This window comes from Pleurotus ostreatus (genome assembly GCF_014466165.1).
Source record: "Pleurotus ostreatus strain PC9 chromosome Unknown scaffold_4, whole genome shotgun sequence".
In the NCBI taxonomy this organism is placed as follows: Eukaryota; Fungi; Basidiomycota; class Agaricomycetes; order Agaricales; family Pleurotaceae; genus Pleurotus; species Pleurotus ostreatus.
Window position 1 is genome coordinate 1,255,510 of NW_023503159.1, and position 23,654 is coordinate 1,279,163.

The window sequence follows — 23,654 nt, forward strand, 5'->3', positions numbered from 1 at the left end:
CTCGAAGCCTCGACCGAAACGCAACCGAGAACGATAGCGTATCATGCACTTCGTCCAATGTGCTCACTCGCCCCCCATCCGTTTCTCTCCTTAAGCAAACCGTTCACTAAACGAACTCTCATTTCGCTCCGAAATGTAATCCGCGACTCGGCACTGAACAAACCCGGTATCTTAGCAGATTCGTCGGCGAGCCCGTCAAGGGATGCGGCCGTCCTAATTCCCTTCTGCAATGTCAACGACGTGCCCGGAATACTCTTTGAAGTGAGGGGGAAGACGCTACGGTCGCACTCTGGCGAAATAAGGTGAGTAGGCGATCAGTCGCTGCCACGATGATGATCATCCTGTTTACACGGTCGTTTGGTGACTGCTTCTAGCTTCCCCGGTGGGAGAATAGACTCTGTAGGAGTTTTTCAGACCCTGGCGAATCCAGGAACTGACGTATTCTTAGACCGATAAGTCTTTTCTCGCTGGTGCACTTAGAGAAACTAGAGAAGAGCTGGGGATATCTCCAAATCGAGTAGAGGTGCTTGGGGAGTTAGGTCCAACAGAAGTGAATCTACGAGGTAACATGCGTGTGTGGCCATATGTCGTAAGTCCTGATCTCGTACTCTGGGACTGAACTCCTAAATAAAGTGCACTGCAGGCCTTCGTGCATGGCCACCAGATCAACGAAAAGGGAACGCTGGACACTCCCCTTTCATCCATCGACCTAGAAGATGTATGGAAGCATAGATCGCTAGAAGAAGTTGCATCCGTATTCCACCTCCCCTTGCAAGCCCTCGCATCCCCCGTGCGATTGAAAGCCTCCAAGTTCCGAGGTGGATGGCCCTACTGGGCCGTAGATGTATCCGACCTGGTGGAGGCTGAAAAGGTGGAACATGGTGACGGTGAGTTTGTAGACGAAGTAGGGTGTGGACAAGAAGGCAGAATCGAAATCTGGGGGTTAACCGGATGGTATCTTTCTCTCCTCACACGGATACTACAGATACATTCCTAGTACCAAGCCGATAAGAATAGTTTGAGCTTAATCTGAGTCAGAGACCTGTCGGCACCCAATAGACGTTGAAAAGAACCTCTGTGTAGACGTTTGGCCAAGTGCTGTTGTAATGAGTCTTGCATTTCAATCCGACCGATGGGAGATTTCGTTGGGTGGGAGAGCAATGCTGTCGTTGTTGGGTGTCGGTGGAGATACAACGTAATTCAGCGTCTGAGCAAATTGCGCCAGTGAGCCCCATGGCCGCGAGCAGAACTACCCCATGTTGCTGTAGAAATTAAGATACATCACTGACCCATCATATTAACAGCCGCTCCCTTCCTAATCCTGTGGCTGCGACAACCGTGCAACTCTCTCTCTCAGCTCAACAGCTCTGGGTTGAATAGCATTAGAGGCGCCAGCTGTGGTGATCTCTGGGTTCGTTTCCGTTCGATCCTTCTTGAAGGCTCGGGGAGCCCCGTCCTTGGGTGATTTGGCTTTGCGTAATCTAGCCTGCCAAATGATGTATAGCGCTACTTCTGAGCACGCCACAATGGTTGCTGCGGCAAATGAGAGAAGCACCCGCTGAAGGTAAGGATCAGTACGCCACGGATAGAAGAACTTGTCAACCACGCACCCATTCATCCCGGAATCCTGTTCGGTCTGATGCCCACCACACGGCCATTCCAGTAGCAAATATGCTCACAAGGCCATTCACTATCGCCGTGATGGCGCGTCGTTCGAGTTTCTGTTCGTTTGCTATGATATGTGGTTCCTTGGGTGGAGTATATGGACCGAAGTTCTTCTCCGGGGATGTCGTGGCACCTGCGAGAAGGGAGATCATGGTATAGTCGGCGGCGTCGCGATCAACATGCTGTAGAGCGGAGCGTCCTGAGTCAGACCGCGACCACTGAGAGATTCTGGAAAGAATGCTATACGGAATTGTCGGAGGCGTGGGTTCTATGAGGAATGGGTGTAATTGGGTTTGTAGGTCTTGTGGGAGCACGTCGCGAAGAGGCCGTAGCGCGTCGACGACGTGCGGTCGGAGAGAAATATTGAGGTCGGCGCTCATTGTGAGGGGGGTGGTGAACGCCGGTAAACGTCGGTGGTCACACGCGTGACAGCGGCGCGACGGTGCTTTGATACCTCTGATACGCGCCGAGTGGCTCTATCACTGCGACGACCACGACGATGAACACAGAGTTATCCCTCACGAACGGCTCGGATACAAATTCAGATTCTTCGCGGCTCTGCGACGCCTGCAAGGAATTTGATGTCAACATCAAGGATCACATTGTAACCCTGACGAGGACTTTGGATGTAATTTCGAAGGAGCTGGCACGCAGCCGAGAGCGACGGTAAGCGGGCCAGCTGCTTGACCTCCGGGTTAGCAAATCTGATGCTCAAAGTAGGTGTTCACTAGGCTCAAATCAACCGTCTATATGGCCTAGTCTACGAAAACTATGGCGGGATCTCGCTCGCGCTCAACTAACGTTCTGGGACGGAGATGAGGAGGAAGGGGAGGACGAGCAGGGAAATGAGAAGCGCAAACAACAGGACCTTAGAATTCTTTGCACGAGTTTGGCTAAATTCACCAGGAATCTCGTCGCCGATGTTCCCAGTAATCAGAATTTGGCTTTGTGAGTTACTCCCTGAACGCTCCACGGCAGGCCGATTGACATGTAGGTTCCAGCGAGAACGAGGTGGAAATTAGACGGTTGTTGCATTACCATTCCTCTTGGACAGCCAACCAGGACTCAGAAAGTGAGTACCTCAGTCCACGGAGGTTGCTATTATTGACACGGATCTCTTCTAGGCTTTCCTGTAACGAGGATGCTCACACAGACGCTGTCAAATATCGTAACGGCCAATAATGAACTCATGACAAAGCTGTGGAATATTTATTTGAATCTACCGGAAGACCAGGTCGTCCTGATGTGTGTAACCCGGATTCGATACGCGTCCGATTCCTGACCGTTTGTGGCATAGTCGACTTTTGGCTTCCCCAGACGAAGGGACCGTTCTTGCCGTCATGGTTCTCATCCTAAACTGCGTATACGAGAACAAAGCCAGGGCGTATGTGGCTTTTCGAAAAATATATTCAATTAATCTTTAGACACGCGGTGTCACCAGGAAGATGCTCTGCAAAACTTCTATTGGATGCCGTATATGCGTGTCCCTTCTTGATGGTATGTCCAGGCTGTACGAGGCACACGAAGACAGCGATGGTGCTAGGGCCTTCGATGTCGGGTACATCGTTTCTTCCGATTCTCATCAGTGGCCTTCGCTAATATACTCTTTATAGATATGACATATTTCTCCAACTTACCACGGCAGGGCTGGTCCCTGAACTATATTCTCGACTATTAGTGTACGCTACACCGCCTTTGGTATTGTTTTCAGCCAGTTGATGCCTCCTAGTGACGACGAGATCGCTACGCCACATCAAACAACGCTACTAAAGCTTGTCGACTCCTACCTCCAATCCGTCACGGCGACGGCGATAGTGTCGACGCCAGCAATGCGCAAAATAAACCGGAAACTTTGTCCGATGCTATCAAAGGGTTTCTTCACAAAAGCCGTCTATACGCAGCACGCCATCAAGCGATTCCTTGGAGAGGAAGTCCAACGCGATGGCAACCCCAGTACAATCGGTGAGAAACCATCAAAAGTTCCAGACGCTTTACCAGAGGGTCATGACCGCCAGATAGCCCAATCGCCATCCGAAAATACGGGAGAGGCTCCACCAATCGAATTGGATGTGATGTTGCCCAAGGTTTGTGAAGCGTTGGTTCTCATCACCCAGTGCATCAGCACGATCACGCTGGAACCCGAGGAGCGCGAGCTGAGCCCCATTGAAGAGCAGGAGAAGGCGGCATCCAGCTCCACCTTGCGCTCTGCACGGTCATTCGCTACGTTTCGAGAATATTTCAATGAGACCCGATACGCAGATAACGGGCTTGTAGAGACCCTAATTGGTAAGTGGCGCCTTGATTCCTGGGTTCGCTTCGGCTTCGGCTTCACGAACTCCCTTTAGAAACTTTACGACTTCTCGATAAATTCCTTCCTCGAATAAATTTTGGGAGACCCGTTTCCCGAAATGAGTCCTCGCCCTCGCCCACGGCTGCGGCGAACGTGGCTTCATCAGGGACTCACCAGGCCCAAGGTTTCTCATACCTTAAGCGAGATCTCGTTCGATTGCTGGGTATTCTCTGTCATTCCACTAGATCCGTCCAGGATCGTGTCAGGAAGTGTGGCGGCATCGAAGTCGTTATGAATTTGTGCGTGGTAGATGAGCGCAACCCATGTGAGCTTTTTGATCTGATGTGCCAGTTCATGGAACTGATCTTTTTTTACTTCTTTTAATGTCAGATTTACGGGAACATGCGATATTCACACTGCATAATTTACTCGAAAACAATCCAGAAAACCAGCAACTTGTTGATGGGATCAAACCCATGGGGACCTGGGGGGAGGACGGAGTTCTCCAGGACGTTCCTGGCGCTGTACGCCGATGAGAACCCGGACAATCATTTCGTAAGGGATGTCGTACGCGTAGAGATAGTGTTACATCGAAAGCAGAAATCGAATCTGATCACCATCACTCCTCTTCGTCCTCCTCCTCTGCGATGTTGACGGCTTTTCGCCGAGAGACCCGTCTAACTTTGTGTTCGTCCTCTTCCTCCTCGCTTTCCACATCCATGGCGCCCCCGTCCTCGTCCGGGGTATCATCGCCGTCGTTGTCTTTATTTTGACGCCTCTTTTCCTGCTGCTTCTCAAGTTGGGCCTCCATTTTTTCTAACGGGTCGTCCTCCATCGTATCATCACGGCGGCGGCGTTTCGCACCGCCGTCAGAATCATCGTCGTCCTCGTCGGCGACGACGAACCCGTCTTCTTGATAATCGCCCTTTTCGTTGTTCTCTGCCTCCTTCGCTTTGCCCTTACGGCTGCCTGACCCACGGCCGCCCGCACCTTCGTCGTCGTCGTCATCCGACAGTGCATAAGTGTGTCCCATCTCTGCCTCGTCGTCGCTCCATGACGGAGAACCCCGCTTTCGCGAGTACCGCCGTTTCCTCCCACTTCCCAGTCCATCATCATAGTCTGATTTCCGCTTCGACTTCTTTGCATTTTGTTTCATCAGTTCCTGGACTTCTCGTTCAGGATCTCGAGCTGGGTCCGCGACAAGGCGGAGCCGAGCAACTTTATTATGCTTCTGACCCACCGCGCGCACGAGCATCTTGTGTGTTTCCGATTGCATACCAGTTGGGCGCAAGGTCATATAGCCAGTGATGACGGCCTCTGACTGTAGCACCTGCGCGCGTTTGTGCTGGGCGACGAGATATGTAAGCCCTTGCGATTTGGCACCCGTAGACTGAGATTGGGATTGGGATTGGGATTGGGAAGGCTGGGAACTGCCAAACGCCTGTCGCGGTGCTGCGCCAGAGTTGTCAAGGCTCTGGTGTATGTCAAAGAGCTCCTTGCCGAGACGGAGGCTCAGTGAACCGTCCGACCATCGTATCACACGGCTATTAGACTGTTTTCGCTGTTGAAGTGGTTTAGAATTCTTAGATTTCCCAAGCACAGCAGCCACACTCACATCCTGTCCATTTTCATCCTTTATCCAGCGCCACCTTACAGTGTTTTCTACTTTCAGTTTAATGGTCATACTTCTCTCACGCATGTTCTCCGTTTGCTGTAGCTCTTCATCTTCGTGCTCCGGACCCATGTACGTATCTGGATGATAAGGCTTTGAATCTACTTGGACAAATGTGGGCATACGAATAACCCAGTTCTAAGGACATGGTAAAAGAATGACAACGGAAATTGAATTGTAGGTGACTCACCTCTCCTTCAGAACTTTTGGGGACCGGGATATTGGGAAACGCGACGTTCGCCTCCTTGACCTCTACAGCAAGTTCCGCAGGTATTTCATCATCCTCATCATACTCTAGAGCCCGTCGGTGCTCTCTTTCCGGAGTTGGAAGGCGGTCTGATTCCTGGGCAGAGGTTGACGGAGAAGCTGCACCCCTGTCATAGAATGAGGACCCAAAGGGGTGTAGTGTATGATGCGACATACTCGCTGTGTCTCACTTCCTCCACATCATTGTCGTTGCCAAATAAGTCTGCCATCTCGGCGTCCTGCTCTGCCTCCTCCGTTTCCGCGGTCGGGTGCATTTCGACGTCATTTTGGTCGTCTTCTTCGTCCCCTGAGTCCTGTGGTGGAGGAAAGTAGTTGTGCTGCGGAGGCGGGATCAGTGCACCGGCCAACGATGACATTTTTGTGGTTCGGGATGAGTTGATGTTCAACGTTCACGACCCCCCCTTCATGGCGCCGCCTCATCACGTGACTGCACCGCGATGATCTGTTTAGCGCCCAAGCAACGGAATCAATCCCAAAGTGCTCACAAGGTTGCTCAGGATCTCCGAAGCTGTACTCCAGCGCTCACCTTAATCAACGCATCACCCGCACAGCTCACCGTTCTTTTCGACGACAATTGCTGCGCGGGGTTCTACTGCCCGTGGTCAGTTCTGTGGGAAGCCTTGATTAGAACAATTAGATCATTGACTGGTGTTCCGTAGTGCTACTGGCAGCTCCGGTTGCGCTTGGTGAAGGAAACGGTACACCTGCGATAGTGATTCACTCGTTGAATTGACGGGAAGCGCATCATCATCGACAATATGCTGTGCACCCGACAGACTGCCAGATGGCATTCCCCGTTCTTTTCCCATCCCCTTCAGAGATGGGGAATTGGAACGCGCAGCCTCGTCCGAATTGGCAATGTCACGGTTCGGTATGACTCGTATCCCCCTACTGGCCTACCTGCCAAGTTCCCCGGAATCAACACGGTAAAGCAGATGCTTTCCATTCTGCCATGCTATAGACCGATTCTCGATAGGTGATAAATTTACTCAAGATCCAGATTGCAAAAAGGATTAATACTTTTGATCTGGATGGATGCTGAACAGGAACGTGGCGCACCTTCCCTTTACAGCATTCCTATCTGCGGCTCCTTTCGGCACGCGTAACCCAACAACTCGAAAGCAGTATAAAAGCTGTATCCATCTGCGTTATAGTCCCCAACACACATGATGACTACAGAAGATCATTCCTTGTAAGCTTCGTCACTCCTCTACCGCCCTTATATGCCTGACCGCATGTCTAGGTCTACAGACGAGTTCGTCCAATCACCCATGGCATTCAACAAGGATCATTCAGAGTGGCACACCCAAGAGCACACCGCCTGCTTTGTGAGCCCCCTGCTTGTACGTCGCAACTTATCTTTCTCAGTCGTCGCTCACAACGATCTAGCTGCCTCATTCGTCGCCCGCAAGTGCTGAGGGCCACTTTGAGCCACTCGAAGTCTCCCTCTCACAAGGTTTAGAGCCCTACGATCCATACGTGTACCCCACGCTTGATAGCATGTGGGGCAGTTGCTCTAACCGAGGCAACAATCTACATCAACACAACAACATCCGAATTGATACAGCAGGCCTTGAGCCATATTATCAGACCGCCCATTCACTCTCCTCGTTACCCTCTCATTCGGATGCTGTATACCCTGCCACTCCTCCAGCGAGCATCTTCACCTTACCTCCTGACTGTCCGGGCGAACACTATAACGCGGCATCTGTGATGCCGCCATTGTCGTCTCGTAGCCAAACTCCGCCGACGCCGTTTAGTCTTGGGTATTCTACCCAACCCTATGGGCTGCCTGTGATCCCGCAACCCCCCACGCCGCCACTCGCGTCCCCCCAAACTCCTTACGGCAGTTCGGGGCCCAACTCACCTCATCACTCTTCATCGCCGTTTCCGCCATCTCAACAGAGCGCGGTACGTGACTTTGCAGCTTCAACTTTCGCCTCATATGACTCATTTTCCCTCTCATCTAGGATGACCGAGAGCGCTACTCCCATCGCGAGCAAATACAGTTTTTCAAAGAGGCTCACTCTCTCCCCTCAGCTCATGACTGGGGAGCGATGGTACCGCAACAGATGTATCGCCCCCATACCAACAGCGATCGCCGCCGATACGTAGAGGACGTCAAATTAGAGGGCCCTATGTATTTCTACATGGAGCATGGCGTGTGCGGGATCTCTTTGTCGGATGCCTTGCATTCCAGAGTGAGAAAGCTCCGCGGTCGTGACGAGACTGTCTTTGAGGGCAGAGGCCCTAGCGTGTCCATCCGCCTCGAGGTAAGAAATTATCATCATATTCTTCGGGCACCAAGGCCAACGAGTTGATTGATGTTCCCATAGTGGCCTGGCTATCGCCAATGGAGTCGCCAGATCCCGACTAAAGATTTTCGGAGCCCTCCTGGACCAATCACACGGGCAAAATTGGCGAAGAACGTAGCTAAATGTGTGAAGCGATTTATTGAGGTTGGTCGCGTTTGTTTCCCATCAGATACCGGATCTGGGGTTGATATTGGGTTGCGTATCATAGGATCGACAGAATGAGACCCTGGAAGACGAGGCGGACGAACGGTGGAGGGTGGGCAGCGCGCCTACCTCCCGGATTAAGTTCGAAGACCTGGTGCTTGTCAGTATCCATCATGTCTCGATGGGCAGCTGGCAGCCCCAACTTAGAGTCAAGCGTGGTCACTAAAATATATGACATTAAATCGTGATTCATTGTTCAGCTATAGCAATCGCACGACGAGTACGGACATCCTCCTCTTCCCCGGAAACCCTGTATACCCCGTCCCCTGCGATGAACTCCCGTCTATATGTATGTTTGGTAATGTATTGCAGTGTAGCTACCCAATTAGTTATTGTTAGTATATCTCCGACCCAGCGAATACAAGATTGATTAGGATACACGTACTGCTGGGGCTTTGAAAGTTTATTGACCAGCGATCGGAGGCAAGCGATTGAAGATTCGCTTATGATATCCTCGGAGGTGGCGTCGGGCCCTTCACGGTGAGCCAAATGGAGCTCGGGCGCTGGACACACACCGGACATTGCAACACAGGGAGAGACGGGAGAAGCACAAGGGTCCCAATGATCGAAACCAGGTTGAAATTTCGGCGGCATTGTCCTGGTCTGTAAGCGCCAGCATACTCCTATCAAAGCATACCAGTATTCTGGCGTGCATCGTGTCATACACGGAACAAAAATTGGCTTAATTTCTCTCCACGAGAGATGTGTCCAGAACATGCCGTTGACGGTCGTACTAGCTCAGGCCTGAATCGGACAAGTTGTGCTCTTCGAAAAGGACCAAAGATCAGGACGCCGCAGCGTCTGCTTCGGAAGCTTGGGCGTGGTAATGGGGTGACAAAGGATGGAAACGGGGGGTGGATGTAAAAGTATACTTCTCTGATGTCGACGTGATGGGGAGGTTGGGGTAAAATTTGCTGAGTATAGTCTAGGAACAAGTATCAAAAATACATGACACCACAGGATTAAAATCTGTGACGAATGGCATGGCACAGGTGTAGCTCTGGAGACACTGTGGAGGGTCGTGAGCCCGAAATATATTTCCTAGCCCCTGGACAGAAATCTGTCAACCGTTTCAGGAAGTACGCCCCCGAGCCACCACGTATCCCCATCTGCGTGACTGACAGATATGATCATTGATTTTGAGTTCGCTGCAATGACTCCATGTTCTCAGCAGCCCATAGTGTTCGTGCGACCGACGTAACTTGGAACCGCTGGCAGCCCCTGTCGGCCGAAAGATCACCCTCAACCCGGACATTTGCGAAGGAATATTGGAAAATTTTACCGTCGTACTACTGGCGACCTTTGGCAACCTGCTTTTCCTTGTTATTTACGCCATCTCTGAGGCCCTTTGGCCAGGAAGTACTTCCAAAACTGACTTCAAAGCTTTACAGCGGTTTGCACTCAGCGGCGTACCACGTGGTGCTGGGTTAAAGATAGTCAGTCTATTGTTCTCGCAGATCCTACGTCTCAATTTGGCCGTTAGCTTGTACTACTCCAGGTTTGGCACAACTCTGCAGAAGGGATTCGCCGCATTGGTAGAGGAACAAATCCCCTCCTTATTGTGTCTCTGGTGCGGACCTACAATCACTCAGGCTCAATCATTCAAAGTTTGCTCCCGAACGGCCTGCAAAGAACAATAGCAGCTCCCCATATAAATGGGGGCGATGCAGAACACTTTGCATTAGGACCCACATCACCTTGACACACGAGCGCCAGCCTCTGTATCGCCCTTTCGTTCTCAATCAGCGCTATATCAATATGATGCACACCGGCGAACTCGCAGTAGCTATTGTACAGCGCAAGGTTATGATTGTGCAAGGTAAGCATCTCACTACGATACCTGTCATGCTGGTCAGGTTGCTGATTCTTTGATCTAGCCAAACGAACGCACAATAAATTTGATCGCTGGTTGGAGGTGGATACCTACACGCTCTTCGGCGATAGAGTGTTCCTCGCGACCGATGTGCCAACCGCACGTATCCAGTCGTCAGACGTTCTCACCATCTTCCCCACGACCGATGTCTTCCGTCAACCCGATCAGGGCATGTTGGAGTTACCCCAACAGGCGTTCTCTGAATACCTCGAACTCAGTATGCGCACACAGAAGCGATACGAATCCATGTGGAGCGCATGGGCTGCAGTGCATTGATTTACCCTCCACCACATATCGCTCTTCCCGCCCACATTCCCGATAAGCACTCCGACTTACCTCGATAACAAATTGTATCCACGAATTCCCGCTTGTAGCTATAGATCACCCAACATGTATCAATACTTTCTATGTATCCCTCTCCCTAGAAGTCTTCACCTACAACAGCCCCAAAAATTTGAAATGTCTCATGAATACGCGGGTTTTGAGTACGCCCATCGTCGTAATATGAACAACACAAGCGATACACCGGCGAGTACATATGGAATAGGATACTTTGCTTTACAGTTCAATAATGTAGAATAGCGAGACCAGTGTGGATATCATATATACACGCAGACGACGAGTCTACAAAGCCAAAAGGTGGAGCACACAGTAGGTCAATATATAAGATAGATAAATATAGCAAGAAGTAGGACAAGGTCAAGGCTACGCGTCTTGTGTGGCGGTTGGATCTCGGTATATCTGAAGAAGTGCTATCAGCGACGTTGTGACCCAGGGGGAAGAAATCCATACCTTGAGATCCCATATCTCTCCAACTCGCCGTTTAGCAGTTAGATCATCGCCGTCTTCCTCGAGTTCGCGAGCGAGAGGTTCAGTAGTCGACTCGAGGCGAAGTCCTTGTTCGTTTGCCAAGTGGAGCAAACATATAAAGCAAAAGCTCGTGCTAATCTCTTGCATCTTATCCCTCGGGTATGACTTCTGGAGCCCAGTTATAACTTCGCTGAATTGACGGGCATCATCAGGATCTGTGGGCTTCGTCGACGGGTCATCTGTGTCCTCCTGCAAAGAAATTCGCATAAGAGGGCTGAAATGATGACGGCGGAAATGACACTTACCATTGGTTCATCTTCGTCTTCCCCTTTGGAAGGTACGACTATGTTCAAGCCTTTCCATATATTGTCCTTCAACTTCCGGACGTCAACACGCTTGGCCCTCTTTGCGTACTTGACAAATTCGGGTTTGACACGGCGACTTGTGCCTTGGGTAGCGGCAAGGAGGTCATGTTCGCCATCGCCGTCAACGCCATCAATACCAGGGAAGCTTCCAATGCCGGGCCCGTCAAAGTCGTCGTTGAAGCCAGGCCCATCGTCGTCATCGTCGGCGAAGAACTGCGTATTGAATGGAATAGGTTGGTTCCCTGAAGCAAAAATCAGTGGTGTGTACAGCGGTCTTATCCGGCGGCACATACCATCGTTAGCGTCGCCTCCAACTTCGTTTGCTGCAGCCTGAGCCCAGAAGTTCTGATCTACTTCGCCATCACCATTGTCATTGAACCGGACCTTATGGCCACGCATCTTCAGCTAAGGATGGCGCGCCGGATGAGTATCAGCCGCATAAAATAGTGTCAGGAACGTACTGAGAACTTGGGCTTCAGGAACAACGTGACAAGTTGCCTGCTTGAGAAGTGCATATCATCGGGTAAGCGATGATCGTCGCGCTTCGGGGCATCTTGAACCTTCTTCTTCCCCTTCTTGGGTCCCGTACCTGGAAGGTTAATACCGGCTCCGCGAGTGACTGGAGCAAAGAGTTCCTTCGTGATCTCTTCAACGCTCTTCTCGGGTGGGGCGAAGAAGTCAATCTTGAAGGCTTCCTTCTTCTCTCGCTTCCCCTTGGTGCCTTTGGTGCTTGGATCATTCTCGGCTACGCGTGATTAAACCATTAGCTCGATACTATGTGAAGAGTGACGGGAAGCAACGTACTCCGGCGGACAACTTTACGCATTTTCCAGTGTTCGGGTCCCGCCCAATTCTTGTTGAAGTTCTGGTCGAAGTAGTCCATCATACCACCTTCCGCGTCAGCGTCCGTCATCGCCATGACCAGGTCCCGTTGGTTAGGAGCCCTCCTTGGGTCGAACGGAACGAAAGGAGCTGCCCCGCCTGCTTCACCATCCGGAGCGACAGAGCCATTTGAAGCATTATCGGCGCCGTAGTCGTCTCCACCCCCCACAGGCGCGTAGAAATCGTCACGGACGGCCTGGTCACCAACAAAGAAGTCTTCCGCAGGAGGAGGGCCGTCACCACCGTCTATGTCCATGGCACCGGGATCGTCAAATGTGGCACCGCCGACGTCGAAATTGTCATTATCGTCATCATCGTCCGCCAAATCGTCTTGAAAGAAGGACGTTTCGCCGAAGTCGGTGGATTTAGAAAAGGCGAATCCTTCGAGAGAATGCGCGATTTCCTTCGAGTCCAGGAATGAGAGATCAGGGACGAATGCTAACAGCCTCACTTAATACGACTCTGAAAGTTATGTCATCATACAGAGCTTACCTCGAAGGTCACTAAGGTCGATTGAATCTTCAGGCTCCTCAGTTGACTCCTTTTCTTCGACACCCATGGAATCGCTGGCGTCGAAAATAACACGCAAGGCTCCCTCGTTTCCTAAACCCAAGCTCAGATGGTTCATGAGGAGACCCTGCGCGCCTCCCTCATCGAAATCGGCACAGGTTTTCCGGAACAGAGGATCTACATTGAATTCCAAGTCGAGTTTCTTGCTTTTCAATTGCTGGGGATTTTTGACCAATGTCGCTTCTGATCTGTGGGACTTCTTCTTCTTCTGCGATGGTTCACCATCGGGCCCTTCCCCATCATTGTCACCTTCATCGTCGTCTTCTCCGCCTTCGTTAGCAAGATTACTCAGGAGCTTTCCGGTTTCCGTTCCGACACTATCGACGCGACTTGTCCATATTTTAACACAGCCGTCGAGTGTACACGACGCGCGCTGGAAATTGATCGAGTTGTCGTCGTTGTTGCGCAATAGAGACATATCATGGAAGTAGTCAATTAACGCGAAATTCCACGAGTTGGCGGCGTTGATTTTCTGGAAAAGACCATGATTAGTGTGTGTAAGGCATTGTACTCGTCACGGAAGTTCTGAACCGTTTGGGTTGCAGAATGACAGAGCGAGTGCTCCATCGTTAATGTGAACGGCGTACATTATCTGTTGCCATTTTCATCCACTCCTCGTAATTTGCGCTGGTAATATTGATCTGAACATCAGGGACTTGAGGTAGCGCAACAGATGCCAATTGTGCTTTCTGCTTTGCTGCACGCGATTCTGGGTCGTTCTCTGATGAGGGTCCCGCCAATGCGTTTTCAGTCATAGCCGCGGTGAGCTTTGCACTCTTCCTGCGTCTACGCTTCTCGGCCGCATCATCGTTGATGTTGACAGCTCTGCCAGCGGTCCTCGATCCTGATGCATCCAGCGAAAAGCTGCCCTCAGCTCCTGCTATGAAAGCCTCGCTAATCCGCTTCTTCAAATGGCGACGCGAGGGGGTCTCTTGCTCGGGACTATCTGAGTCCGTGTCATCTGCATATAGCGATTGTGATTGCTGCGCTATTCTTGCTTTGCGCGCCATGGTATGTGGGGTAAAGGGAGGTTAGGAGAGACGGTTGACAATAAAGAGTTGATTGTTCCACGTGACTGGCGCGTTGCGCGACGCGTTACCCGTTACTCGTGACGCGCCGCTACTTGGAGCCAAGGTGCTTGCCAAACAACCTCATTTTGATGAGGACCCTAGTTTCTCACGCCAGCAACTCTGTTTACGTCTAAGAACATGCCTCCCTCCGCGACACCCACCTCCGCCACCCTCGTAGCGAGACTCGCAGCGTACAAAGGCTTCAATACTCTTGCTACCGTTCGATTCGTCTCCGGTTTGTGCCTCGGTCGTAGTCCGTTGAACGGGAATGCTGTCCTGGTTGGCATCATCGCGAGGCTTGCGTTGTGGCCAAGCGCATATAGGTGGATATTTCACCCTCGCCCGGAAGAAACACGCGTAAGCCTCTTACAATCCACCTTATAATTGTCTGTGAGCGTTTACAAAAATCTAGGACCCCTTCGACTTGAAAGCCAATCTACTCCTGTTCATGGTGTTTTTATTCGATTTTGATTGCGTATATGCTCCGTATATGCTTACGTCCAAATAGTAGGCTAACTATTGGATAGAGTCCGCTTGAAATATCGCTAATCCGTTTGATTCGGGAGTCTCACATCTGTTTTATACTGGGAGCACTTCTCAAAATGCTGCTTTACGAGTCCTTAGACTGTGAGTGACTTGCGTCTCTTGTACTCTTTTATTCTAACTTTGTACCAAGACGACAATCTCAGGCCAAAGCAAGGCTCATTTGCGCCTATAGCTACAACGTTCAAGTTGGTAACTATGTTTGCGCTTGATTTGCTTGCAGACATCTGCAGAACTTCCAGGCGAATGCAATGTGACACGCAGGATCAGGTTCAGTGTGATCCTCTCACATGCATGGCCATGACCGGTGCCGCTATACCCATTGACGGCACACAAGAAGGGGAGCTCGAATTTCCTTGTCAATATCGGCATGCTCTAGACGAAGTTATGATCGACGGATTTGTTTCCTCCCTTCTGGCCCCGTATCCGCTCTCTCAAGCTCCCAGCTTGTACTTTGACATGTCTCCGAGTCTCAATGGCGAATCCGACATCGATGTTCCTGTGGCTCTAGATAATCTCCGCCACAATCTCAGCCGAAGGAGCGAAGCTCACAACAAAACTAAAATCTTTGATAGCGCATACAGCGGAACGCCTTCGTATCCTGAGAAGGCCCGCTCACATTTCGAAGGTATCGCGTTTGAAACCTACTCCAGCTCTACTGCGCCGTCGACGGCCTCTGGCACACCCGTCCCACCGCCATATCCTCCTGGCGCTTCCAGTGATCATGACATTGAGCTACCTGCAGTAGATGACCCCTCATCTGTAACCGAAACGTCTGGATATGGGACAACGATGTACCCTCCTGGCGCTTTCGTTTCTGCATCCGCCAACTATCTACCAGCAATAGCAACGGAGCCGCTACCTGAAGAGGACCACACTGGGCTATCGCTCTACCCTCCTGGCGCTTTCTCCTCTTCCGACTGTACTGATTTACCAACGACAGTAACCGAGGCATATCCCGAGGGGGACGAGACCGGATCAGCGTTACATCCTCCTGGAGCATTTAATTCCTCCGATACGATTGACCGATCCCCCGCAAATACTGGGCTACAGGAAGATGAAACTGAATCTCGCGACGAATCGGTTGAAGCGGGGGATTCTAGTTATGATGGAGACGGAAGTCTAAGCGATTCAGACCCACATCCCTCACTGGATGAAGGGGAAGAGCCCTTTGCCTGCGAAATTCATGGAATACCAAGCCTGTCAAGGATGCTCGAGCAAGGACAGGTCGCGTCTCGGGCGCCATATATGGAAGTTCAAGACGGCTATCTTGCTAATTCTGTCCAGCATGATCCAAGCCCGATGATGGCTGAGGCGGCCCGCCTGGAAGAAATGTATGATTATATCCGATGCCTGCTTACCATAGAGCCAGACAACGACATTCTTGAGGATGGCACAATGCCTGCCTCGTCGACTTCTCGCGCCCTTCCGGATTTCGTGATATATACTGAACTGTACCAACCTACGTCGGAGCCTTCGATCGTTCCTAGAGTTCTGGCCGGATCTGATGAGGGGGCGCGCCCAGGACGAGACTATCAGAGAAACGATAACAACGACGACGGTGTGGATCGCAGCACCATCCCAATTGTCGACAAACCGAGATTAACCCACGCCAACGAGGTTGACACGGTAAAAGATGGTTCCCACAACATACACAATGGATCTCCTTCTGTGGACTGTTCGACAGACGCAATGCAACCTATCACAACGTCCACATGGGCTCAGGACGCTTCGCCACCTTCTCAGGGCGCTATTTCTACGCCAGAATATGATCCTCTGACGAATAAAGACACACTCGAGATTTCCACGACCACTCGAACCCCACAGCATGTCGAGGAATATTGTACCAGTGGCAGCCTTAGCCTTCATGATCTCATGGCCTCAGTTCACGAATCTCATACTAGGGCGCGCACAACTTCTTCGGAAGCTGACTACGCTGTCACCAACAAACTAGCCTCATCGACGTCTATCGCAGACCCTTCTCCTTGGGGAACAGCACCAGCTACGAGGGGTGTCCGCCGCCTGACCGTGACTAGCCCACGAGTACTCTTAAGAAGGGGCGCAAGTTGCCATGATTTACACCGTAGTCCTAGTAAAGGGCTTTGTAGCATTGCAAACGAACACAGCGATCCAAGCCCAAAACACTCGATCATCGGACACCAAGGTCTCCTGCGGGCCCTATCCACCCCCTTTTTAAACGGTAGACGAGAAGACGGACATGAGGATAGGCAATGAGGTTTCGTGAAGATAGTTTACACATGCGTTCCACTGGAGCATACAGCTCATAACCCTCGTACAAGAAAATACACAGATCATCGTTTTGTAAATCGTAAATACTATGTTGCTAAGTTACGGCACCAGTTTAGCCAGTACGCCAACCGCGGCTCGGCTCGTATTTGAGAGCAACGCTCAACAGAGTTGCTGACATTAGAGCACCAAGCACGATACGTTTGACGTTCCTGGTCATCCGTCAAGGCCTTGACTCATGTGAGTACATCTATTAGACAACGAAATAAGGTCCTACCTGCAGTTCAGCCTCCATGGCTTGAAACATCGATATGAGGCACCCAATATAGTGTTGGTTGTTTGCGTGTAGATCAACTTCCCCAGCGGCCTCCCGGTTTAAGCGCACGTTGAGACTGGAGACAATGGCTGCTTGAAGGCTTAGAAATTGGAGCTTCAAAACCTGATAGAACGGACTTACACGCGAACATGTCATTACGGGATTCTACAAATTGTAGGGGAGATAGGTTAGTGCCTCCGGTTTCGGACATATCGAGTGACACGTCTCTGAGTAGGTCGTGCGTAGAGCCTTCGAAGGAGAAGAGCACTATGATGTATTCATCCTCGCCTTTGACCCTGGATGCAGCGAAACATTCAAAGAGAATGGCTATACAGCGAGCCTTGTTGGTCTGTGAAGAGATATCAGAAAAGCTAAGACTTCAGCATAGATGAACTGACTGTGTATTCCATAGGATCCGTCTTCAGGAGCTTCAACATCACTCGCATATCAATCCATCGACGGAGATAAATTGCTTTAATTCTACCCCATGAGTCTGCGCGACGGTCCAAGTAAGAGCTCCACGGCTAGGATAATGAAGTCAAGTCAACTCGAGGAATAGACATCGAACCACTGACGATTCCCCGTCCCTCGACTTTGCGACTTTGAATGACGACATTGGCAAATCCAATCCAACAATCTATCCACAGGCAGAGCCCATCGTAATCTCTCTGCGCTGTGTGAGTGCCATCAAGCTTCGAGAAGAATCTGCACATATGTCGATATATGGCAGGACCTATGTGAGAATGTACAATCTAGTCTCTGGTGAACATGAGAATGTCTACGTCAGAAGCGGAGAGAATTACTTCACTTGCAACTTTTTCTTTGGCTTGGTGGTCTCGCAACTGGTTTGTTTGTTCCCCTTCTCCCATCGCTGCCAGAAACTCAGGGTCCTCGACATCAAGGTCGAACCCTCCATATTCGTCCTGACTCTCCTGACTTTCTATCGTGACGAGGACGGGGCGTTGTGGTGCAGGCATTACAGCATCTCGGGCTTCCAGAAACGAAAGTAGGAGCCTCCGAAAGCGATCAGCAATCAGATCTTGGTCCGCGATCAGGCTACCTCGAGTCAGGGGTACAACCCGGGCTGCGGTAATACGATTAGTACTGTTCCCTTGTGAGTGATGAATGTTCTTACCCAGCACTAGAGGGTCTGGATATTCTTGGATTCCGGCGAGAAAGAATTCCACTATCTTGTTCATGGCCGCAACAAGAACTGCAATGGAAACGACAAGGCGATCGCGAGCGAGATGAGCATCATCGGATAGTCGAGCCTGGGCGGCCTCGTACTCCAGGAGGAGATCCTTCATGATATCTTCAATCCAGGACCACCAGTCAACCAGAGGTAGACGAAGCTTCATCAATAGTAGGCCGAAGTACATCGCTGCCCGAATGGTGATGATTTGAGTGTCGTGGTCAACGGTTTTAACGTTTACGTAGGCTCGAGCTTGCGAGATCCTCAAGGAAGCGTTTGCGGGCTCAAGGTAGAGGGCCACAGCGGCGGCACAGTACCTATTCCGTAACATGGTCCGTTCCCGCTCTGACAGAAAACTGTCCCTGTCTGAAGGAAGTCTTCCCACAGGTACGGTCAAGGATATTAATTTCTTAACCATCGGTGTCAACTTGCGGGTGCCGTCCTCGAGATTTGGTTTGCTTCCTCGCACCAAGCATTTGAGGAAGATGACGAAAGCTGTATCTTCATGTTGGTCGTTGCCGAGGAGAGACCAATCATTGTTGACCATAAAACTGGGGAAGCCGCTACGCTCATGTGCTAAGTCGGCATATTTGCGACTGCGAAAGATTTCAGCAATCTGCGTTAAGACGCTTGATGCGCGGTCCAGGTTCCAGTTCCATCGATGGACAAGAATATGACATCGCAAAATCATGATACCGATATACTCGTCGCGCTTACGTAGACTAGATTGGGAAAGTGCTTGCTCCACAGTCAGATCGGTTATTAGCTTCACTTGCTTTAGAGCCAAAGATACTAGTTCCCAGTATGCGGGAAGTCGAGATGCCGAGACGGCCATTCCATGAGAGGTGAAGTGAGACAGAGCGCATATGCTAAACACGACTTGCCAGATTGTTTCGCTTGAATCGACGTTGGACATATTGGCGACGATCTCGGGAATGGCATCACTGATAAACCCCCATATGAAGTGGTTCGGTGCAGGCTGTCCTGAAGAATCCAAGGGCGCCAAATGTATCAGATGGACCCATAATTCAGCAGCGTAACACGGAAGGCGATGTTCTCCGTCCAGCTCTCGATCGAGGTCCATGACTGGTTTCATGGTATCTTCTAAGCCGTATCGAAGGAGATGCCGCACGAGGAGGGACAAAGCGCACTGAAACGTATTTGGAGGAGCTTCGTTGAAGCCGGGGAAGGGGCCGGCGCGAGCTAATGATTCGATAGCGAACCAGCAGACCGCGAACGTCATCGAGTCCAAGTCTTTCTTCGACAAAGCTGCGTCGTTGATGCCGTCGGCTAACCTTGCCACGCAAGTATCGACTGTATTTCTCAAAGAAAGACTGCCATCGTTTGAACGAACGCGGTACCAGGAGATTGCTTGGCACGCTACGTGCATGATGCCTTGCCAACGGTCAAAGTTATCCCCGTCTTCTGGTAACCCAACCACAGCTTCGAGCAATGAATCACAAAGCCGCCGGAAGACGCCAACAAACTGGTCTACCGAGTGATCTGGTCCGATGTCGAATCCGTTCGAAGAGTAATTGGGTAGAGGGGGAGGTTCTGCGCCGTCGAACAGAACATTTGTTAATTCGTAAAGCCGCCCCTTCCCTATGTGCGACTGTTGGGTAAATGAGCGACCAGATGGCAAGGGGTACAAGCCGAAATCGGCTTCAATACGTCGGCGTCGCGATCTGGCAGGCTTGTATGCCAGAGCACGGGCAGCATCAGGCGTATCTTCTTCTGTGTACTCGGGGACTGGCAGAGTACTTCGTCGGTGAGCTTTAACTATGCGGTGTGGCTGGAAAGGATGCCCTGGTTTCGGAGGTTCCCAACGATGAGCGATCGCTTTACGAAAACCCTCGTCTTCGATGTCGATTGTAACAATATTAGAGTTCCGTCGACCGGATGTCACCCGGGTCCCCTCCTCGGTAAACGTATACGTCAAACCTCTCCTCTTCCTACGGTCGGCCTTCTCCTTCATTTGCTTCTTCAATTGATGAGACACTGTATCCCCAGATCGACTCGTTGTCACCCTAATATGAGACAATTCATAGTTGTTGACTGGCTTCACTCTGTGTCTTCCCGTTGGAGCGCAGTCTCTAGGTCTGAAGCCTGAAGCCGAAGGCTGACTGCTAGAGGACGCCTCACCAGATTGGAAGTTTTCGAATAAGGTTGACTGTCTTAGCGATTTGCCTTTAGTTCCTGAGGTTGAGAACTCCAGTCTTGCACGCTTCCGACGTTTTCGCTTGGGCTTTCGACCAGCAGGGCGTTGTCTGTTAAGCATCCAGTCAATAAGGCTCTCTGATTTTCCATCGCTCTTTCTGAAGCCCGCGCGATTTGATCCATCTAGACATGCACGAATAACCTCATCGCCAACCACCTCTGCCTCGTCTTCGTCTGCACTTGAGATAGAAAGGACTTCGTGTTCGTCGTGGGCAGTTTCATACTTTGGAGGGCGCGTCGAGCGATATTCTTTCGCTTCGGATAGGGATGATTGGTCAGAGTCGTCGCCCGAACCTTGAGCATCGTCGGAACTCTCTGTGTCTCCCTTTATCTCTATGATTTCTCTAGCACCATGGGTGATGTGCCGTCGGCTCTGCCCAGGGAGGATAGGTCCACTGTCGCTGTCGCCGTCATCATCGTCATCACCAAAAGACTTTGAACGTCGAGAGACTTTGGAGGTGGACGGCTTGCCCATAGTTTCGTACTTCCGCGCCAACACCTCAGGCATCATCCTGCGCAAAAGGCGGAACTTTCCACGAGGCTGGGCTTCGTGATGACTCTCGGAGTCAGACCGAGGCGGGGACTCGGGATCGGCGTTCCGATCGGGACCGTCGTCGTCGCCTACAATGATAGGCGAATCGCGGGAGTTGCGGATGATCCCATCGTCGAATTCCATTGGGAAGTCGAGGGGGGCGTCGTTGAGGTAGTCGGCATCGTAGTCAGATCTAGTGGGTGGTACGGCGGGGCTCCCAACCGATGACGGGCTTCGAGGGGCGCGATGTGGAGAATTGGGGAGGTCCAGCGACGCGATTGCACTAGGGGATCGAGGTTTGGACGTTGTTCGATCATATAGTTGGTGCGTCTTGTTTTACAGCCGATGAGAAGACCGTAATACGGAAGCAAAGTGTAGAACCCACCGGCTGCGAGGGGCCAGGTAGAGCTGGAACAGCTTCATCGTCAGATACGGAGACGTCAACCGGAAATCTCTTCATACGACGTCCTTTAATCCCGTCTCTTAGCTTTGCCTCCTCCCTCTCACGCCTCTCCCCGGCCTTGCGCATTCTGAGCAGCCGCTTCGCTTCTTTATCAAGCTCTCGAGTATCCTCATCGTCATCGGGCATCTCTGGTAAAAACCCAGGATAACGCGACGGATGCGGATTCGCACGAGGCGACAGAGATCCTTTGTGTCCATCCATCCATTGTGACGCGGAGTCGCCTAGTTGCCATTCGTCGTCTTGGGTGTTAGGATCTGAACCGCCCTCTACGGAACGAGACCGTGAGTGCCTACGATGATGACGAGGGCTAACCACCTTCACTATAGCATCGGGATTCCCTCGGAGCTGTTGCTTGTAAGACAACTTATCATAGGCGTAGGGTCGTATCTGCTTGGCCTGGCGCGTCCGTAGTGAATATCTACGGTCGATCGCGAACAAAGCATCATGCTCGATGTTCGTCTCGAGGTCGTTGTTGTTCTCTGGTGGTGAACTCAGAATAGATAGTTGCCGAAGCTCGGGGGATGGTCGGACGGACGCAGGGGCACTGGAAAGTTTACCAGGTGAAAGAGGTGTCAAACGTTGATCGGGTAAGGAATCCTCTGGGAAAAGCGCTGGCATCATGTTTTCGCTTGCCTGGGATGTAGGAAACGGAGAAGGGGAAGTAGAGGGAAGTGCTAAGCTGCTTTGGAATCCACTTGTCTCCGTACCAGGAGTATTTTCTCGACTTACAGGTACATCTTGTAAGTCTGAATCCAAAGATTCGGAATATAGCACCAGAGGGGGGAGTGAGCTATAAGCTAACTGCGGGCTCTGAGATGATGCAAGTGACCTTGCGATACATGCCTCCATTTGTTCAGGCTCTTGTTGTTCCGGTGCATAGTCTGGCACGTGAGAACCACTGCTTCCTGGAGAAGTTCCCGAACAAGGAGTGAGCACAAGACTTGTAGGGACGTCAGATAATGATAGTCCGGTGTGATTATTGCGGTCAAGGCGTGTAGGCGATATGTGTTGGGGTAAACCCTCCACTTTCGCAGGTTGAAACGAGCTGGAATCGGTGGCAGGTGACTCCGGTGAGGCTGAGTTGACATCAGGCAAGATTTCCTCGCGTTGTTGAGGATCGGGCAGAGCGTTCTCCTGTGAATCAGCAACGACGAGCTGCGCTTCAGACCAAGTGTTGAAAGCAAAAGAATTCTGACTTGATGGCTCTGAGGCAGAAATGGGGGCGTGATACAACTTGTACTGGTCAGCGACACCAGGCGTTATGACGGGACTTCGCTCACTTTAGTGCGCTTCGGCGGGCTAGCACAGTCGTCTGGGGAATGAAAGCGCTTCAATGCCGCAAAACACAACTCCAACTCTTCGGGATCTGATGTTTCTACGAATTCGTCCTCGTCCATGCTGGTGGCGTGTGTGGAACATGCATTGTACGGCCAGGAGTGTGACTCGATGTTGTGACGCTGACCACACGTGACTCCGTCACGTCGCGTCTTCAGATTCTTTTGCTTCGAACTACTAAGAGGTCATCATCTCGTATATAGAGTAGGCTAGTGTGACATAACTCTGGCGGGGCGGCATGTACTTATATGGATCCAAGCTAGGGACCCGCCGGCGCTACGACTGCCTCAAAGTGGATGGTACAGACACTCCCAGAGTGCAAGTGAGTCACAGAGCGTAGAGAATTCGAACGCAACGCGTCGAACTTTCTCGAGCCTCAAACCTTTCACCGCAAGGAAGCAACCGTTTTGGCACTATCGAAGCGAATTTCTACTCGAGTCCGTAGTTTTTCTCGTGGAAACCTGGAAGTGAATACCCAACGGGTCCAAGTGACGTCTCTCATAGGTCAGAGGGGGAGGAAGTAGGATAACAAATCAAAATAATTAAGACGGGGAACCAGGTGGCGGATCTATTGTGCATTGTTTGCAAGCTTGCCACCGCGACACTGTCTCCTAAACGGTTAACCATCTTTCAAAATTTCAAGCTCAGTTAAAGGAAGTGGTTAACGGAAAGTACTGAAGCCCCTTCGGCGAAGGAGACTGGAATTTCTGATCCGATAGCATTCTGTTATGCTCGTCAGAGCATTGAAGACGGTGCAATTCGGGTGGAAGGACGTAAGTACTCCTTACGCTTCCTTATTCTCCTAGCGGTCTTCCGACATCAACCT

The 23,654-nt window shown here is 51.2% G+C and overlaps 9 protein-coding genes across 9 annotated transcripts; 5 read left to right on the forward strand and 4 right to left on the reverse strand.

The window, feature by feature from the left end:
* Window positions 1-57: 57 nt before the first annotated feature.
* Window positions 58-997, forward strand: PC9H_006237 (uncharacterized protein; the record flags this gene model as incomplete). Its single annotated transcript, XM_036775788.1, has 4 exons — window positions 58-302; window positions 375-399; window positions 449-589; window positions 644-997. 4 exons carry the CDS (start codon window positions 58-60, stop codon window positions 995-997), a joined length of 765 nt encoding a protein of 254 aa, XP_036631807.1.
* Window positions 998-1,315: 318 nt separating this feature from the next.
* On the reverse strand, window positions 1,316-2,045 carry PC9H_006238 (uncharacterized protein; the record flags this gene model as incomplete). Its single annotated transcript, XM_036775789.1, has 2 exons — window positions 1,316-1,558; window positions 1,611-2,045. 2 exons carry the CDS (start codon window positions 2,043-2,045, stop codon window positions 1,316-1,318), a joined length of 678 nt encoding a protein of 225 aa, XP_036631808.1.
* A 119-nt stretch (window positions 2,046-2,164) lies between these two features.
* Window positions 2,165-4,491, forward strand: PC9H_006239 (uncharacterized protein; the record flags this gene model as incomplete). The annotated part of the gene is made up of 11 exons (XM_036775790.1): window positions 2,165-2,331; window positions 2,386-2,613; window positions 2,667-2,737; window positions 2,790-2,910; window positions 2,963-3,053; window positions 3,111-3,223; window positions 3,279-3,344; window positions 3,395-3,618; window positions 3,685-3,951; window positions 4,011-4,280; window positions 4,346-4,491. The coding sequence occupies 11 exons, from the start codon at window positions 2,165-2,167 to the stop codon at window positions 4,489-4,491; spliced, it is 1,764 nt and encodes a 587-aa protein (XP_036631809.1).
* An 83-nt stretch (window positions 4,492-4,574) lies between these two features.
* Window positions 4,575-6,250, reverse strand: PC9H_006240 (uncharacterized protein; the record flags this gene model as incomplete). Its single annotated transcript, XM_036775791.1, has 4 exons — window positions 4,575-5,516; window positions 5,565-5,765; window positions 5,818-6,001; window positions 6,051-6,250. 4 exons carry the CDS (start codon window positions 6,248-6,250, stop codon window positions 4,575-4,577), a joined length of 1,527 nt encoding a protein of 508 aa, XP_036631810.1.
* Window positions 6,251-7,063: 813 nt separating this feature from the next.
* On the forward strand, window positions 7,064-8,579 carry PC9H_006241 (uncharacterized protein; the record flags this gene model as incomplete). The annotated part of the gene is made up of 6 exons (XM_036775792.1): window positions 7,064-7,086; window positions 7,138-7,237; window positions 7,284-7,805; window positions 7,865-8,167; window positions 8,231-8,353; window positions 8,418-8,579. The coding sequence occupies 6 exons, from the start codon at window positions 7,064-7,066 to the stop codon at window positions 8,577-8,579; spliced, it is 1,233 nt and encodes a 410-aa protein (XP_036631811.1).
* Window positions 8,580-10,171: 1,592 nt separating this feature from the next.
* On the forward strand, window positions 10,172-10,562 carry PC9H_006242 (uncharacterized protein; the record flags this gene model as incomplete). Its single annotated transcript, XM_036775793.1, has 2 exons — window positions 10,172-10,232; window positions 10,291-10,562. The coding sequence occupies 2 exons, from the start codon at window positions 10,172-10,174 to the stop codon at window positions 10,560-10,562; spliced, it is 333 nt and encodes a 110-aa protein (XP_036631812.1).
* Window positions 10,563-10,991: 429 nt separating this feature from the next.
* Window positions 10,992-13,923, reverse strand: PC9H_006243 (uncharacterized protein; the record flags this gene model as incomplete). Its single annotated transcript, XM_036775794.1, has 8 exons — window positions 10,992-11,027; window positions 11,079-11,345; window positions 11,402-11,703; window positions 11,755-11,866; window positions 11,923-12,206; window positions 12,266-12,781; window positions 12,836-13,385; window positions 13,501-13,923. The coding sequence occupies 8 exons, from the start codon at window positions 13,921-13,923 to the stop codon at window positions 10,992-10,994; spliced, it is 2,490 nt and encodes an 829-aa protein (XP_036631813.1).
* A 198-nt stretch (window positions 13,924-14,121) lies between these two features.
* On the forward strand, window positions 14,122-16,761 carry PC9H_006244 (uncharacterized protein; the record flags this gene model as incomplete). Its single annotated transcript, XM_036775795.1, has 4 exons — window positions 14,122-14,340; window positions 14,396-14,458; window positions 14,511-14,610; window positions 14,660-16,761. 4 exons carry the CDS (start codon window positions 14,122-14,124, stop codon window positions 16,759-16,761), a joined length of 2,484 nt encoding a protein of 827 aa, XP_036631814.1.
* Window positions 16,762-16,862: 101 nt separating this feature from the next.
* PC9H_006245 (uncharacterized protein) lies at window positions 16,863-22,890 on the reverse strand (the record flags this gene model as incomplete). Its single annotated transcript, XM_036775796.1, has 10 exons — window positions 16,863-17,003; window positions 17,051-17,178; window positions 17,231-17,438; window positions 17,488-17,613; window positions 17,665-17,841; window positions 17,893-18,173; window positions 18,225-21,360; window positions 21,416-22,126; window positions 22,223-22,726; window positions 22,774-22,890. The coding sequence occupies 10 exons, from the start codon at window positions 22,888-22,890 to the stop codon at window positions 16,863-16,865; spliced, it is 5,529 nt and encodes a 1,842-aa protein (XP_036631815.1).
* Between the last annotated feature and the right edge of the window lie 764 nt (window positions 22,891-23,654).